The 18460-nt window shown below is 42.7% G+C and overlaps 1 protein-coding gene across 5 annotated transcripts in view; it reads right to left on the bottom strand.

The window, feature by feature from the left end:
• The window catches only part of LOC123772646 (uncharacterized), a 46922-nt gene that overhangs the window by 19316 nt on the left and 9146 nt on the right, over positions 1–18460 (bottom strand). For 3 of the 5 annotated variants that reach the window (XR_011222509.1, XM_069303419.1, XM_045765901.2), the window contains exons 2-12: positions 15056–15106; positions 13730–13847; positions 8416–8539; positions 7430–7591; positions 6848–6895; positions 5354–5502; positions 4624–4852; positions 3425–3517; positions 1962–2105; positions 1353–1431; positions 1009–1139 (exon numbers count right to left, since the gene is read on the bottom strand). Coding sequence is in view for 4 of the 5 variants with exons in the window: in XM_069303419.1 (XP_069159520.1) it covers positions 1009–1139; positions 1353–1431; positions 1962–2105; positions 3425–3517; positions 4624–4852; positions 5354–5502; positions 6848–6895; positions 7430–7591; positions 8416–8539; positions 13730–13847; positions 15056–15095 (1317 nt within the window). In the remaining variant the exon portion in view is untranslated. Of the gene's footprint in view, positions 1–1008; positions 1140–1352; positions 1432–1961; positions 2106–3424; positions 3518–4623; positions 4853–5353; positions 5503–6816; positions 6896–7429; positions 7592–8415; positions 8540–13729; positions 13848–15055; positions 15107–18460 lie in introns of those variants that run through there. The other 2 variants (XM_069303420.1, XM_069303421.1) reach the window with 2 other exon arrangements.

Here is an 18460-nt window from a genome sequence, read left to right as displayed (position 1 = left end):
TGAAACGAACAGAGAAAGATCTAGGAGTTGATATCACACCAAACCTGTCTCCTGAAACACATGTCAAAATAATAACATGAGTGGCATATGCAAGGCTGGCTATCATGAGGACTGCCTTCAGGAATCTGTGTAAGGAACTCTTCAGAACCTTGTATACCACATATGTAAGACCAATCCTGGAGTATGCGGCCCAAGCATGGAGCCTGTACCTTGTCAAGCACAAGACAAAGCTGGAAAAAGTTTAGAGGTGTGCCACTAGGCTAGTTTAGAGGTGTGCCACTAGGCTAGTCCCAGAACTAAGAGGCACTGGTTATGAGGAAAGGCTGCGTGAAATGCACCTCACATCACTGGAAGACAGGAGATCTCGAGGAGACATGATCACTACCTACAAAATTCTCAGAGAAGTTGACAGGGTAGATAAAGATAAACTGTTTAGTACGGGTGGTACGTGAACAAGGGGACACAGGTGGAAACTGATTACTGTACCCAAATGAGCCACAGGGACACTAGAAAGAACTTTTTCAGTGTATGAATAGTTAACAGATGGAATGCATTAAGCAGTAATGTGGTGGAGGGTGACTCCATACACAGTTTAAATATAGATATGATAGAGCCCAGTTGGCTCAGGAATCTGTACACCAGTTGATTGACAGTTGAGAGGCAGAACCAAAGAGCCAGAGCTCATCCCCCACAAGCACAACTAGGTGAGAACAACTAGGCAAGTACAGCATGGCATATAGACAGCACAACATAGACACAGCAAGGCACAGGTGCAGCAAAAGACTTTGTTCTTCTCAAATAGTTGCATTTGTTGAAAATATTTAACTGAATCAAACTGTGCAAGTGGTTGGAAATGATAATTGTTTATAAATTAATATACTGTAGTAGAAAATTATGGGATTCATCATCAGATATACTGGCATTACGGAATTCGATTGGAAATGGTTTCAGTTAAATTCCCAAGAGAATGGTTATTAATGTTTAGAATAATTAATGATTGTACCCCACCTTGGCTGAGAACTCTGGGCCCTGGACTTTCATAACACTGGTGTCCATAGATGGTAGGACAGTGGGGAGCAGCCCACGCTTGGCGGCGGCCTTCAGGTAGCAGGCAGGAGCCCTCATCATCAATGGTCCTCCTGTACATACACAACTCTAGGTCAGAAGGCTGGCGAGCTACCTCGTCCCAACACCATTAATTAACAAACAAATCCTAATAAAAGACATTGATTTCTAATTCCTCATCCACTCCGACAAGTGCCAATCCTGACTACTGAGTACACTATATTTGGTATACAGTAATTGGAGTGATATGAGAGGTGGTGGAGAACCACACAGTTGGTGACACTCACCCAGGGCATCAACATCGGGCTTGGTGATGTTGTCGACGGTCTTGTTCATCAGCACGTCCTGCAGGATGATGCTGGCATCCTAGGAAGAGGAATGAGACCGCTTAGATTTGTGGTGAGGGAAGGGAGGGGCATGATTGATAGATATACTTCCTTCTGTTACCTTCATTTGATCCTTGACGTGTCCCCCTGCATCTCTTGATGTCTTCCATGGTATACACACTATTATATAATCTTGTCATTTGGACCAAATCATTTGGTGTCCTGTGATATTCTTTTGAAAACTTCCACATCCTCTGATTGTTCTGGTGCCTCTTTGTATCTCCTAACATATTGTGCCCCTAATGGCCCCTGGTATTCCAATATTTTTTTCTGGTGTCTTCCTGTATCCCCTGATGTTTAAATGTGTGCTTTCATTACCCTTTGCATCATTTGATAGCCCCAAGCTGATATATACTGCTATCTAACTGTGTTGCCCTTATATCCATTATGTCCGATGGTAATGTTTTATGATCCTTGGTGACTCATGGTGTCCACTGGTGTCCCATATCATGGTGTCTCATTTCCCCTGTCCTCTACACACCTTCCCTGCAACTCTGTAAGGGCACTTACCTGTTGGTTGATATCCTTGCCCCTAATATTGGAGATGTTGTATGTTATGAATTTGAGAGTGGCATCAGCTAGCCCAGCTGGTGACAGGTCTGAGGGTCCCATACACACCTGCAGAGTGCCCAGGCTGTTGTACCATGTCCTGTCCTATTAGAAAAAAGTAGGTATCATGCATGGGTTACAGTGTGTGGTTGTAGTGTGTGGTTGTGACACATGATTATAGTAAATTGTTTATTGCACGGTCATCACAAGGGATCAATATAGGAAAAAACCCACTATGAAGATGTTTACTGTCTTTAGCCAGACAAAGGCCAAATACGCCCAAGTGCCAGTACCCATATACGTGTTCCTTCCTCTCACTCATGAAGGCCAACCTTCTCACCCTATGAAGGTCAACCTTCTCACCCTATGAAGGCCAACCTTCTCACTCTATGAAGGCCAACCTTCTCACCCTATGAAGGCCAACCTTTTCACTTTATGAAGGCCAACCTTCTCACCCTATGAAGGCCAACCTTCTCACTCTATGAAGGCCAACCTTCTCACTCTATGAAGGCCAACCTTCTCACTCTATGAAGGCCAACCTTCTCACTCTATGAAGGCCAACCTTCTCACTCTATGAAGGCCAACCTTCTCACTCTATGAAGGCCAACCTTCTCACTCTATGAAGGCCAACCTTCTCACTTTATGAAGGCCAACCTTCTCACTCTATGAAGGCCAACCTTCTCACTCTATGAAGGCCAACCTTCTCACTCTATGAAGGCCAACCTTCTCACTCTATGAAGGCCAACCTTCTCACTCTATGAAGGCCAACCTTCTCACTCTATGAAGGCCAACCTTCTCACTCTATGAAGGCCAACCTTCTCACTCTATGAAAGCCAACCTTCTCACTCTATGAAGGCCAACCTTCTCACTCTATGAAGGCCAACCTTCTCACTCTATGAAGGCCAACCTTCTCACTCTATGAAGGCCAACCTTCTCACTCTATGAAGGCCAACCTTCTCACTCTATGAAGGCCAACCTTCTCACTCTATGAAGGCCAACCTTCTCACTCTATGAAGGCCAACCTTCTCACTCTATGAAGGCCAACCTTCTCACTCTATGAAGGCCAACCTTCTCACTCTATGAAGGCCAACCTTCTCACTCTATGAAGGCCAACCTTCTCACTCTATGAAGGCCAACCTTCTCACTTTATGAAGGCCAACCTTCTCACGCTATGAAGGCCAACCTTCTCACTCTATGAAGGCCAACCTTCTCACTCTATGAAGGCCAACCTTCTCACTCTATGAAGGCCAACCTTCTCACGCTATGAAGGCCAACCTTCTCACTCATGAAGGCCAACCTTCTCACTCATGAAGGCCAACCTTCTCACTCATGAAGGCCAACCTTCTCACTCATGAAGGCCAACCTTCTCACTCTATGAAGGCCAACCTTCTCACTCTATGAAGGTGTCTGCCAACTATACTTACAGCTGCACCTGTCATGCTGGTACACTGCTCGGCCCGGCAGAGTGCTGCCTTCCAGTTCTCGCATGTTTGTTGCTTTGTGGCTGGAATAGGCACCTGTAAAACAGAGCCAGTAGGTAGGTAAGAAGGCAGACAGGTAAGTGGACGGGTACCTGTCTGAAATGCTGTGTGTGTTAGTGGCTTTGCATGAATGTAAAAAGACCTATACTATGTAATCTCACCAACCCATTGTACCTGCTTGCAAATAAATTATTATTATTATGATAGGTAGTTAAGTAGGCAAATAAGCAGGTCCATAAGGTGACTGCTAGATTTGAACTCAAGTAAGTGCAAAGTCATAAAGCCTGGCTCTGGGAGCTGGAGGCCAGACATAAAAGTACAAATTGGGGGAGGAAACCATTCTGGAGTTGAACAGAAATATAATGCTTGGGGGGGGGGGGGGTTGCTCTCACACCGAACCAGTCTTTTAAACTCTCCACATCAATCAGATATCATATGAAATGTCGGCCAACAACAGAACAGCTTTTAGAAATCCTAAGGATGTGTCATTCAAGACCTTTTATACCATAGTAGATCGGGTCAACCCGGCATCATTCCACCAACAACAAATTAAAAGAAAATAGATTATAATCCTAATAAATGAGAACATATATTCCCGAGCGGCATCCCAAAATCAACACATGTTGAGAGGCGGGACCAAAGAGCCAGAGCTCAACCCCTGCAAGCACACTTAGGCGAGTACAGCTCTCAATGCAGCTGGGATTGGATCAGCGAGCGATTATCTACTTTGGCTTACTATGGGGCTAACTATGATGAGAAGAATATTTTTTTGGCATCAGTAATGTTTTACGATATATATACAGTATCCACAGCCCCCCTTCCTCCTCCCCCAACACGCACACCATCCCCGTTCCTCCCCCCCCCCCCCCCGTCTAAGTGTATTTTTCCCCCCACACCTTGCCCGAAACGCTATGAATATTAGCGGCTTTAGGTATTGTACGTACTAGCTCTATCTCTAAATCCAACATTATGTTTGTAACTCATCTTAAATGTATGTACCTTTACCTAAATAAAAAATAAAAATCTAAATCTAAATCTTAATAAGGAAATTATAATCCAGGGAAGTGTGGATGACAATTTATACTCCCCCCCTTCCCTCCCTCCCCTTCCCCCCCTCCCCAACGCAACAGGCCCAGCCTCACCTTGACAATGTCCATCTTAGCAGCTGTAATAAAGGAATTATTAAGGTAGACGACAGCATAATCGGGTATCATGTTGACGCCGCCCATGGCCGTGACACTGCCCTGACTCCAGGTGGCCGGAGGGCCTGTGAGCCGAAGGACCATCATCTGCATCATGGTCCACAACTGGGCTACTGAAGGGCAGTTAGAGTCTGGAGTCTGGCCCAGGCACGTCTTCAGGACATCCATCCTGTTGAACAGTCACTCTTGAGACACACTCTTTCTCTAGTTGTATCATTATATTAAAAGCGGATCAGTGATGTTCTAAAAGCCGTTATCCTACGTCATCACCTCAAAACAAAGCTGACTCTAAAATCTTATCTAGTATTATTACTTTCATTGGGTATAAATGTTATCTAATAACGTGTTATCATATAGGTAGGCCTACAGTGAAGGGAGAGCTAGCTATCAGGAGAAAGCACCAAGCCATGGCAACTATATACCACTTGGAAGGGATCAGGATAAGGATTTGTGAGGGGACGGGGAAAAAGAATGGTGCCCAACAACTTGGACGGTCGGGGATTGAACGCCGACCTGCATGAAGCGAGACCGTCGCTCTATCGTCCAGCCCAAGTGGGTAGGCCTACAGGGGTGAAGCTGGACCCAACTGTATTGTATTCCAGAATATTCATATAGTCGATTTACTTAATTTCAAGAGTATCTACATGTTCCAAATGCCAGCCATACTTACACCGCCTGGGCTGTGGAGTCGTTCTGGACCTTGTCGAGGCAGACGGGCAGCTGGAAGATGACTGGGCCGAGGTCAGTCACGTTCTGAGGAGACCACTTGGCGGGGTCACCCAGCCTTGACACCAGGGTCACCACCTCGCTCAGTGTCAGCTGTGAAAGCGCTAATTGTTAAACAACGAACTAGCTCTCTCTCATGCTCGTTTGTCACACTATATCATGAAAACGTTTTAGCAATTTAATGTATCATGCACATGGTTCATGCACACTTGCAGATATCTTAAGATACAGATAAATGCCAAATATGCTAAAGTATGTATTCACCTAGTTGTGCTTGCGAGGGTTGAGTTCTGCTCTTTCGGCCCGCCTCTCAATCAACTGTTACTAACTACTAACTATCCCCCTCCCCCCCCCCCACACACACACAGACAAAAAGCAGCCCATAACAGCTGTCCAACTCCCAGGTACCTATTTACTGCTAGGTGACAGGGGCATCAGGGTGAAATAAACTCTGCCCATTTTGTTTCTCGCCGGCGCCTGGAATGGAACCCTGGTGCACAGGATTACGTGTATAGCGTGCTGTCCACTCAGCCACCAGCGTGCATGTGTCACGCACACTAATTTATTGAGGTCTATTGTCATATAGCCACACAAACGAACACGTTATTGTCGTGAACATCTTACAGCAATTAACCCGCTCTCTATAAAACATAATCGTTCATATACATATTTTCAAGTAATTAGCTGAATTAACCTGAAGGCCACCATCTTTATAACGGCCTCGACGGAGACAGGAAGCCGGCAGCTTGTTAAAGCTCCATTATTATTCCTGTGGATTTTTTCTATCTGGATTTTACACCGAAGTAATGTCTTGGCACTTTCGGCATCGGCGGGTACAGGCGATTCTATGGGGTTTATGACCCTACTATATGGGGGTACCCGGTGGTGCCCGGGGTCTCGCTCGTCCCCTCCCCCCATCCCCCCTCTCAGCTCTCTCCTATTCTCCCTCCCTTTCTCTCACCTCTGTTTCTTACCTTCTAATCTTCCCCTCTTTCCGAACATCGTTCTCTCCTCCCCTCTTCTCTCCCCCACCCTACTCTGTCTTATAAATGTAATACGGTAACTCGAATATTCACGTTCATCGTTCATGGTTTCGAGTAAGCCATGAAAATGCGCAGGTAAACGGGAAACTAAGAATAAACACTAAACTAAAACTAAACGTGTGCCATATTTTCATGATTTTGCAAACATTGTTACACATTGAAAATATTTGATTTTCTTCAAGTTGTGTTTGATCACGAGAAGACCTGGGAAGGATGAGACAGTATTACCACATGCACGTCTCTCTACCTTGACCAACTAGACGAAATGATCTACAACCATAAGGAAGAGTGTTAAAACATGCAACACTTCTACCAACTCTTGTAAACTTTACAACAACGATGTGGGAACAAGTTTAGGACTTACAGCACATGCGGATAATTAAAACGTCCACTACCTGACAGCCAGCAGGGGCTGCTCCAGCCGTTGATATCAGCGTGCTACACTGTTAACATGACGCAACACCGTAAATAACATTAGACATCAGCTGGCTGTTAAGCTGTCAATATTGGGTAAAGTAAAATGCAAATAGAAAACTAAAAATACTGTTCTGTCAATATTGGAGAGTTTCGGTTCATAGATAATTTGTATTTAGCTGCAGGCGATGAGTCACAATAACGTGGCTAAAGATGTTGACCAGACCACACACTAGAAGGTGAAGGGACGACGACGTTTCGGTCCGTCCTGGACCATTCTCAAGTCGATTGTGAATGGTCCAGTCGACTTGATCGACTCACAATGGACTTGAGAATGGTCCAGGACGGACCGAAACGTCGTCGTCCCTTCACATTCTAGTGTGTGGTCTGGTCAACTTGTATTTAGCTATTTATTGCTGGACTCCCTATTTTTTCTGCAAATATATTTGTGACAACAGGTACTGAGATTGACCCTCCCAGTCTAAAATCATACATTATATATCATGCATAATATATAATACTGTAAGCATGCAGAGCTAAAAAGTTTTGGGTATAATATTTACCTGGCTTACGGAACTTTGCACTGTGTTGATAACTTCCTCGTCCGTCAAGTTGAGGAGTGTCAGTCGGTTGAGCTCGTCCAGGAACCTCTGGGGGACCTTCCCTGTCCCCGACGATATCAAGTTGGAGACCTCAGACTTGCTGGCGGACATGAGCATCGCGGGCTGGGAGGAGAGATGTGACCAGGCTTGTGTTTATGGTCGCTTTGGTGTTGGGCTTCAAGCCTATCAACCTATAGAGGGTTATTAAGACCACTTGCTGGTTGGTCAGCTTACTGACTAAGTAGCAAGACTAGTATAGTCCTAAACATTGTCCAGAACACTATGACAATACCCAAACACCCATATCTACACCCAAGCACCACACCCTGACAGCACAAACACTCATACCCACACCCTGACACCAGACAAACACCTATATGCACACACCCCTGATACTACATAAACACCCATACCCATGCCCTGACACCACACAAACACCCATACCCATGCCCTGACACCACATAAACACCCATACCCATGCCCTGACACCACACAAACACCCACACCTATGCCCTGACACCACACAAACACCCACACCCATGCCCTGACGCTACACAAACACCCACACCCATGCCCTGACACCACACAAACACCCATACCCATGCCCTGACACCACATAAACACCCACACCCATGCCCTGACACCACACAAACACCCATACCCATGCCCTGACACCACATAAACACCCACACCCATGCCCTGACACCACACAAACACCCATACCCATGCCCTGACACCACACAAACACCCATACCCATGCCCTGACACCACACAAACACCCATACCCATGCCCTGACACCACATAAACACCCACACCCATGCCCTGACACCACACAAACACCCACACCCATGCCCTGACACCACACAAACACCCACACCCATGCCCTGACACCACTCAAACAGCAGTACACTTGCACTCGGTCACACACAAACCCACAATGTCCTACATTGAGCTCTCTCCAGCCGTCCGTAGGTATATCACTGAGCAGTTTCGTCGCCGTGGCGTTCTTGAAGGACTTGTTGGACAGCCAACCTTTCACGTCGGCTGACAGATTCGTGAACCGCTTTGTCCTGGGGAAGTTGTCAGAGAAGAGTATATATATTGAGAAAATCAGTAGGAGCCATCAGGAGGATATGAACCTATGCCTCGGGTACCCCCCAAGCAACGCCTTAGACCACTACACCACCACATGGTAAAAGTATTGCAACCTGGGATTCAACTGAATCCTCTAGGGATCCTGTGGTTTCCATTGAAGCCAAACCAGGGTTTCACACAAGGCCCCCCTCCCCCTGCACTCTGGCTTGTATTCTTGGAATTCTACCTCCTTCGCTTTTCTTCAAATGCACAAGGAAATCAGTGATGTTTCTCATTAATACATCATGTTATCTTTGATTATTTATATTCTCTGTGAGAACTGTGGTGATAGTTGTGGTTGATGGTGGTTGATGGAGATGGTTGTGGTGGTGATAATTGGAGCAGGTGATGTTTGTAAGGGTGGGGATAATAGTGAAAAGTTGATAGTGGTGGTGATAGCATTGGTCAGTGGTGGTGATGGTGATGTATGGTGGTGATTGTGATGATGATTGGTGTTGGTGAAGGGTGGTGGTGGTAATAAGGATATAATAATGGAATGTTGGGGAGGGAGAATGGTGAAAACTTTGGGAAGTGTTGTAGCAACCCAAACATTGTATCCTCGGCGACAGTGTAAATAGTTCCTATTGACCAGTGAAAAACACTGCGTCACACTTTGTTCACCTCTCTCACTCTCTCTCTCTCTCACTCACTCACTCACTCACTCACTCACTCACTCACTCACTCACTCACTCACTCACTCACTCTCTCACTCTCTCACTCTCTCACTCTCTCACTCACTCACTCTCTCACTCTCTCACTCTCTCACTCTCTCACTCTCCTGTGACATAACGAAGAGCCTACCAATACATCAATCAGTGTTTATTGAAAAGAACGTGTGTAGAAAGAACATAAGAGTAACGTACTATTGTAAGGACAGGAGTTACACGTACTAATGAAGCCACTATTACACAAAGCGCTCCGGCCAAAATCAGTATACATAACCAGTATAGTTCCAGGAAGATGAAAACTACAATAATGAAATCCTGAAACCATGTTGTTTCAATGTTAGTGTATTCGACCAAATAATAAATCACAATAATATAAATAAATAAATGAAGAGTAGATTGAGAGTAGAGGACATAGACCGGTGCACTCTAGAACCTATTTTATTTACCCTGTACATAGATGATATTTGTAGAGTGTAACTGTAACCTTTGCTGCTAACAACTTCACATATCACTGGAAGCTACAATACATTCAACACTCTGTATTCTGAACTCTAAAAGGCTTCATGAGCGGTTCATCACCAACAGACTTAACCTCAACACTAATATTAACTTAATGCATCATTGTACACAGCTACAAGAAGCAGAAGTGTGTGGTAAATATAAGAGTTAACGGGTCAGTCATAACTAGGGTGACCCTAGACTGTGTCCTTCATGCAGTCATGGACGAGGCGCCCAGCAGCTGGAAGTCACACTTAACCATCTAACAGACAACACATATCCAGAATTCTCGCAGTGATCTTCATGACTAAACGTCATCTCTCACGCTGTACTCTAAAGGTAGTCAATAATTCCCTCGTCTATCAACATTTTCTGTCTTGTCTGTGGTCTTCCACCGACGTTTTAAACTCAAGACGACCCGAGATAGCACACAAGAAACTATTAACAATTATCTATTTTAAAGAGAGACATTGCCACACTGAAGCACCAAATTCTTCACTCCCACAACTGTTCAACCTTCTGGGAACACATTCTCAACTTCACTCTTCATGTACAAGTGTTCCAATAAACTGTTTTATTTACAATCATGTTCAACGAGAGAGAGAGAATACCCAATATCGTACTAGATTCACACCCAATCTCTTACACCCGCTAATGTCTTCAACCAATCGTCATTAATGTCTATTAATGAAGTCAAAGGGTGAATTTGGTGACAGACGCTGCATATTTCTTATCATTAACCTTAACTGGTTAATTACTGACAGACTAGCTAATTACAATGTATTCGACCAGTATTAACAAATCAGAAGACTGGAGAAATCTAATACAATCTAACCGCTTACAGTTCACAACTAACTATTCACAATTCATCTCTCCACTAATCATACACTATAACAGTCAATAAATATATGATACATTACTAAAATTATCATGAGTAAAACTGATATATTATTAATCTATAATAATACTGAAACATAATTCTTTACAAGATAAACTAATTATACTGGCAATCAGGAGCACCTGGGAAAGGTCGCCCCTAAGACACTACGCAGTTATAATTATTCACACGACTCTAGGGAAACTTTTTTTTATTTGTCTCTAACAATCTTCCCTGACATTTCTTTCCTACCTTTCTCCCCACCACTCCTTACATCCCCCTACTCATCATTCTTCCCCTCCCCCTCCCCCTCCCCCTCCCCCTCCCCCTCCCTCTCTCTCTTTTCTTAATTCTTTCCGTTATTCTCCCCCCAACATTCCTCACTAACAATCTTTCCCTACCATTCCCTCCCTCTTCCCCTACCATTCCCTCCCTCTTCTCCCTACCATTCCCTCCCTCTTCTCCCTACCATTCCCTCCCCCTCCCCCCCCCTACCATTCCCTCCCCCCCTTACCATTCCAAGCAGTGGCCGTGATTTGCTATACTTGACCTACAATAGTGAATGTAGGTCGGGTTATCCAGGTGATCAATACTTGACGGTCCGGGTAAATCAGTGGTTATGGGTGTTCGGTTATATGGGGCAGTGTAGGGTAGGAGGAAGATGTTGGTGATGTTAGTGTTAACTGTAGTGTTAGTGCTATAGCAGTAGAAGCAGTAAGTGTAAGAACATAATTGTTAAGGCGCACTGCAGCAGGTCCGGTGGCTGTGCTAGGCGGGTCCTCTTTACATCCACCATCTCTCACCAATATGCCTTTATAATCTTTCTTTGAGAACATGTGAACCATGTAAATAATGCCAGCTGGCATTATTTAGATCAGCCTCCAAAGGATACCTGATCAACCAGGCTGTGACTCATACGTCAGGCTGCGAGCAGCCGCGTCCAACATCCTGGTTGATCAGTCCAGCAACCAGGAGGCCTGGTCGACGACCGGGCCGCGGGGACGCTAATCCCCGGAAGCACCTCAAGATCTAGATCTAGATCTGGCAGCCGATTGAACTCATCCACAACTATTTCCACACTTGTACTTCAATATATCCCTCCTGAAGCATCCCTATATTCCCAATAAATAGGAGAAAAATATACCTATATTCCTCTTGCTTATGTCCATTGTTCCAGGTTCTGACCTGCTCCGACTTTTTCAGAACCTTTACTATATCCTTTTGATTATTCTTCTTTGTCCCACGTTTGTCTGGTGTGAGACACTTGAGTCTTAGTACAGGAAAGGTCCCCGACACCAAGTAATCAGCCATGTCACTGTAATTTAGATTTTATCTTGAGTTTAGAGTTTGTGTATTTTTATTGCTGGGAGCAGAAGAGAGCGCACCGTGGTCCTGGTGGGCCTCACCAGTGCTGGGTACGGCTGACGGGTGATATTCCTGCGTCTGGTGCTGGTGCTTCTTATCACAAGGAAGGAAAGGGGACAGACGGAAGGAATTATAAAGGAATTTGAATATCAAATGATAATCATTAAGTTTGAACCCGCAGTAAAAGTCATACAATATCGCTTTTTCTTCATGAACTTCCCTTGCACCCTTTCTCCATTCTTTTCTTCCCACTTTCTTCCTCTGTCCCTTGCATTCCTTCCTTCCCCCTCTCCCTTTCTCTCCCTAAATTTCAACCTTGACTTGACTGGGAATCAATACAAGAACAAGAGATCTACGAGACTTAAATTACCAGCAAGGGAGACCACCACTCTGAAGGGCCGGGGGAGGGGTGGTGGGGAGAGGCTAATAGGAGGGGAGGGGGAAGTGGCGGGGAGGAAGGAGAAGGTGGTGGGGATGGTGGGGGAGAAGTTGTAGACTGGGGGGGTGGGAGGGGGGTGACATTCAGCAGGGTAGTTTACCACAACAATTCGACAATTATCAGTAAAGATCTAAAGGACTTGTTATTTTTGTGTTTATTGTTGTGGTTATTATCTGCATCAATGTTATTGTTCCATGTTATTATCTGCATCAATGTTATTGTTCCATGTTATTATCTGCATCAATGTTATTGTTCCATGTTATTATTTGTATTTAGTTTTTCTCCCTATTTCTACCGGTCACTATTTTTGCTTCTCTTGTTTTAAGTTTAATTACTATTCGTGAGTTACAGAAGAAAATGTGTGTTGATCACGCGCGAGAAATGGCACTCCGCCCCCAAGTCAATACGTGTCAAAGTGTTTCTGGCAGTAAGGTTCATTTTACTGAATTAGAGGATAGTATTCTCGCCTTCATGCAGCAAAGTCGTCTAGTATTTTTTATTGCAAATATTTATTGTTCGTGCATGAGTGTGTGAGTGCTTACCTAACACTTCTTAACTAGCAAAAGTTGCAGGACTGAGCTTCAGCTCCAGGGTTCCATCTTTCTAAATGTCGACCGTTAAATGAAATGATTGCAGAGGCATGGTCAGAGACCGGGCCGCTGGGGACGTTGGTCTTCAAGACCCCAGAGTGGGACCCCAGAGTAGGACCCCAGAGTGGGACCCCAGAGTGGGACCCCAGAGTGGGACCCCAGAGTGGGACCCCAGAGTGGGACCCCAGAGTGGGACCCCAGAGTGGGACCCCAGAGTGGGACCCCAGAGTGGGACCCCAGAGTGGGACCCCAGAGTGCGGACACCTTTGTTTGTCATATCTCCTTTATAAACTATACATCGAAGCAGCTGTTGTTGTTTTAGATTTAGCTACTCAGAAGAAAATGTCCATGTAGCACGGGCTATAGTGATCCCGTAGAAAAATAAGAGGCAGCCCTACTATTTCCTCTTACAGTTCGTGTCACTTACTGGCCTTACACAGAAGTGTTTCCTCACAACCCTGACACCAGTGTAGATGACGAGTGAAGTGAGGAGAAATTAGGAAATGACTAATATAAAATCCCCAGAATGATATATATATGCACCTGTGTAGTTTAATTCTCGCATACAGGATGGTAGATGAAAACTCACATACATACAATGTGGTATATATACACACATACAGACGCGGGGACACTAAAAGCCCCGAAATCATCTCAAGATAACCTCAAGATAACCCTCACATACTTACATGGTGGTGTAGGCCTTGGTAAACAGCTGGGAGGTCTGGGCCCAGAAGCCAGAGACGGAGGAGGAGAGGTTGTTCCACTGCTCCGTGAACCAGTTGGCGTCCACCGCCCCACTCGACACTGTCACCAACACCGAACACACAACAGTTAGCTGGTTACGTGATTCCAAATCTCTTGTTTCAAGGAACCTATGAAATATGTTCTAAAATCTCAGGGATCCCCTACCTGGCTGAACCACATTCTTTATATATATTACATACACCATACACACACACACTGGGGGACATGGCCCTAGTGCTCCTTTGAAGCGGGAAAAATCCTACTTCACGAAGTTTGTGAATGTGAAATGTTCAGCCTCAAGTCCATAGACTTTATCATCTTTATAAAAGATGACAAATTTACTCTCTAAGGGAAACTCCCTTTCTATCTCTGCTTCTCTCTCTCTCTCTCTCTTCCTACATCCCGTTCTTCCCCCTCCACCCTCCCCATGTTCTCTGCTTCTCCACCTCTCTCTCATTCTCTCGTTCTCTAGGACTCCCTCCTATCTGTTCACTCTACCTCTTTCCCTTCCTTCAGTTCTTTCCCCTTTCTTATTCACATTCTCTCTCTCCCAGTGGGAAGAAAGATGCTCGAGCAACATTCAGTCAACGTTACCGACGTTGAAACAATGTTGTTAAGGTTGTAATTCCATAGTTGGGAAATTGGTGACGTCATAGTTGGCTAATCTATGTACTAATATACATGTCTATGTAACCTATTGTACCTAGTAATCCTTGTTCATTATTGTGTATTGTTATTATTGTTTATTATTCTAATCTGTTTTTGTGTCAAAATTTCTTGCAATGTACCTGTAAAAATATTGTCAATTTTACTGTAACTATTCTACCTAAAATTATCTGTACCTGTAAATTAAGCTGTAAAGTATCTGTAAACATTTTTTGTCAATTTTACTGTTAAATGATCTAAAAATTATCTGTTAGTTTAAGGACTTGTCCGAAACGCTATGCGTGCTAGTGGCTTTACAAGAATGGTAATTCAACTTAATTTCTATGTTCTGTCTTAACCCCGAATATATACCTTCTTGTATATAAATAAATACATAAATAAATCTGCGACGTCAAACATAGATACTCTCTTCTTATTCAAATAAATACGAGTGTGATCAAAATTATATATGCATATTAACCTGATGATTTTGTGTGTAACTCAGAAATATATAACCATAGAACCAATGTATATATATATATATATATATATATATATATATATATATATATATATATATATATATATATATATATATATATATATATATATATATAACTTACATAAGACAAGGACACCCAGGAGCAGAAGCCGTCGGTCCATCCTACTTCGTCCTGAGAAAAAAACACAATATTAGAGACTAGTTAAACACAACTATAAGATGATCGAAGCAACTGTCAGTATAACATAAACAATTCAATGAATATGTTAAATATTACACGCAGAGATTCCCACACATCAAACAGGTAAGTGTGTTCTATCCCCCCCCCCCTATCCCGTCCCAACAGTGCCTCATACACCACTCCTACCCACACTAGCCTAGTCCGGACGGCTATGGACGTGGGTCAGAAAAATTACATTACATTTTTTTTTTTTTTTGAGATATATACAAGAGTTGTTACATTCTTGTACAGCCACTAGTACGCGTAGCGTTTCGGGCAAGTCCTTAATCCTATGGTCCCTGGAATACGATCCCCTGCCGCGAAGAATCGTTTTTTCATCCAAGTACACATTTTACTGTTGCGTTAAACAGAGGCTACAGTTAAGGAATTGCGCCCAGTAAATCCTCCCCGGCCAGGATACGAACCCATGACATAGCGCTCGCGGAACGCCAGGCGAGTGTCTTACCACTACACCACGGAGACTGTTATATCTTTACTCATTAATACAAGGGAAAAGTAAAGGTAGTTGTGAATGTTCGCTTTGATACCAACAAAAGTGATTTCAATAACCAAAGTTGATCGGCGTAACATTTCCAAGAACTTCCTCACAAATCATTTGCTTCCGTGTCCATGGTACAAATAGGTGAAAAAAGTTTGTAAATGTTTAACGAATGGTTTTTAATCGGGGTTACCCTCAAGTTACGCAAATAATATCGGTCATATACTGTCATTGGAACCATATAACCTTAGGCTGCTAAAATTATTTTGATTCAAAATATACAACATACATATCATTAGTGCCAAATGACTATATCAACGTATATGATTTTTCTTTTTAAATTCCTTATTATGTTGGTGAAGCACTTGCTGGCAACCATCTTGAGGCTAAGCTTGTTAAAGCAGCTGCCGTTCCCTAAGACGCCTTCATCAGTTTTAACACATTCTATATTAAAAATAAGTTTTTATCGTGTATAAATTAATATTATTATATATTAGAGTTTTATTTATAGTTAGGCGTAGGTGTTTAGTTCATTTATAAGAACAAACTTATTTTTAATGTACAATACGTAACTATTTATGAATGCATCTTGAGGGGAGGATGGCCGCTGCTTTAACGAGCCTGGCCTGAGGACAGCTTGCGCGCTCTCAATCATAGCCCAACACGAAATATCAAGCCAGAAAAAGCTGGTAATTTAAAGACACGAGAGGAAGCGTGACAAAGGAATATTCACACACTGACACACAAATAAATGAAGATATGACCTTCGTCGCCCCTGAGTTCAGGTTGGCTTATCCATTATAACATTAACGTCCGCAGTCGGCTCCACCTGGGTATTCGAACTGTAACCCTGGATTCACGATAGATGAGTAATGTATCATGATGACCAGACCACACTAGAATGTGAAGGGACGACGACGTTTCGGTCCGTCCTGGACCATTCTCAAGTCGATTGTGAGAATGATTGATCGACAATCGACTTGAGAATGGTCCAGGACGGACCGAAACGTCGTCGTCCCTTCACCTTCTAGTGTGTGGTCTGGTCAACAAAAAAAAGACATTTTCTGAGAGCGAGAGAGGGGGAGGATAGATGGAAGAATTATACTACAATATGATGCTAGCAGTAAATAAACCAAACGCTTTACCTATTTTAAAATTCGAATTCAATTCATACACCATGAGATATACTTGTATACGTGTATAGCCTATAGTGTTTTATCCTAAGTTTCCTATAGCAGTAAATTTTCAGTTTTCACTTAATAACCCTTTGTTCCCAGTGCTGTACCGTAGGCTAAGTTCTGAAACATTAACCCATTGTTTCCAGTGCTGTGTCATAAGCTAGTTTCTAAAACATTAAAACTTTATTGTTTCTAGTGATGAGCCATAGACTAAGTTCTAAAACATTAGGCCTTAATTGTTTCCAATGCTGTGCTATAGGCTGTTTCAAAGCATTATTATTATTACTTATTATTATTATTATTATTATTACTGAGAAAATCCACAAGGGCAATGAGGTGGGGGCGAACATAACTAAGACTTTGGCATTGCCAGTCGCATATACTCGAGACTACGGGCTCACCATAGCCCGTGCTACTTGGAACTTTTGGTTCCGGGTAGCGAGTCTTAAACAGCATCTACCACTACCTTGCCAGGTGACAAGGTCGCAGGTTAGCGTCCACCTCATTGTCCTACTGGATTTTCTCATTGATATGTATCACTTTAATGTGATTTCTGTGAATTATTATTAATGCTGTCAATCTGCTGTATGGTGTCTATTAATCTTGTTTAAATTACTAATCAAGCTGTCAATGTAATCAATCAGAGCTTTAATATAACAATGTGCTTTAATATACTTACTAAGCTCTCTCATCTCATTTTTCTCTTGCAATGTATCTTTATCATTTATCAATTCTGATAGAAATTACCTACTTAAAATTATCGGCTAGATTAAGGACCTGCCCGAAACGCTGTGCGTACTAGTGGCTTTACAAGAATGTAAATACTGTACTATCCAATGTATTCTCACAAACCCAATGTACTTTCTTGTAGATATATAAATAAATAAATAAATAAATAAATAAATGATCTATCTATAAATCCATCCACTTTTGTATCTTACCTTGTAATTATGTACTTTACCTGAATAAAAATTTGTATTTGTATTTGATAATATTTGTAATATATATAAACTAGGGTAAATTATCTTAATAACCTGAATATTGAAATGTTTGTATTGAGCGGTCATTTAATACCTAGAAAACCTAGTCAAATGTCATTATATAAACTTGGTCACATTAACTGTTGAAATAATATATAAGATTTTGAGTTGTTTTATTAGTGATAATAACAAAAAAGGTTCATATAGTTTTAAATATAAATATATATAAATATGTTTATTCAGGTAAGGTACATACATACATACAAGTGATGTTACATTAATGGATTGATATATAGATAGAGCTAGTACATACAATGCCTAAAGCCACTATTACGCAATGCGTTTCGGGCAAGAAAAACATTAATATCTAGAACTTAATACTAATTGAGCATAAAGAATAAAAAGTGTTGAGAACAAATACAAATAAAGATAAAAAAAAGGGGGTAAGGGGGTAAAGGGGGGGTTTTATGTTGAAAGCAAAAAACATGACATTGGTTTGGTGTGATTAAAGCCTATCAACCGTTGGAGGATTATATTAAGGCCACCACAACAGTTTACTGACCAACCAGCAAGTATACTGTAGTCCTGTACATAGTCCAAGACTAAAGTCAAGTCAGTGTAAATGCACCAAATGAACTTGGAGGTCCTC

This window comes from Procambarus clarkii, chromosome 50 (assembly GCF_040958095.1).
Source record: "Procambarus clarkii isolate CNS0578487 chromosome 50, FALCON_Pclarkii_2.0, whole genome shotgun sequence".
Classification (NCBI taxonomy): Eukaryota; Metazoa; Arthropoda; class Malacostraca; order Decapoda; family Cambaridae; genus Procambarus; species Procambarus clarkii.
Note: the sequence above shows the minus strand (reverse complement) of the source record. Positions and strands in the feature narration are given on the sequence as shown.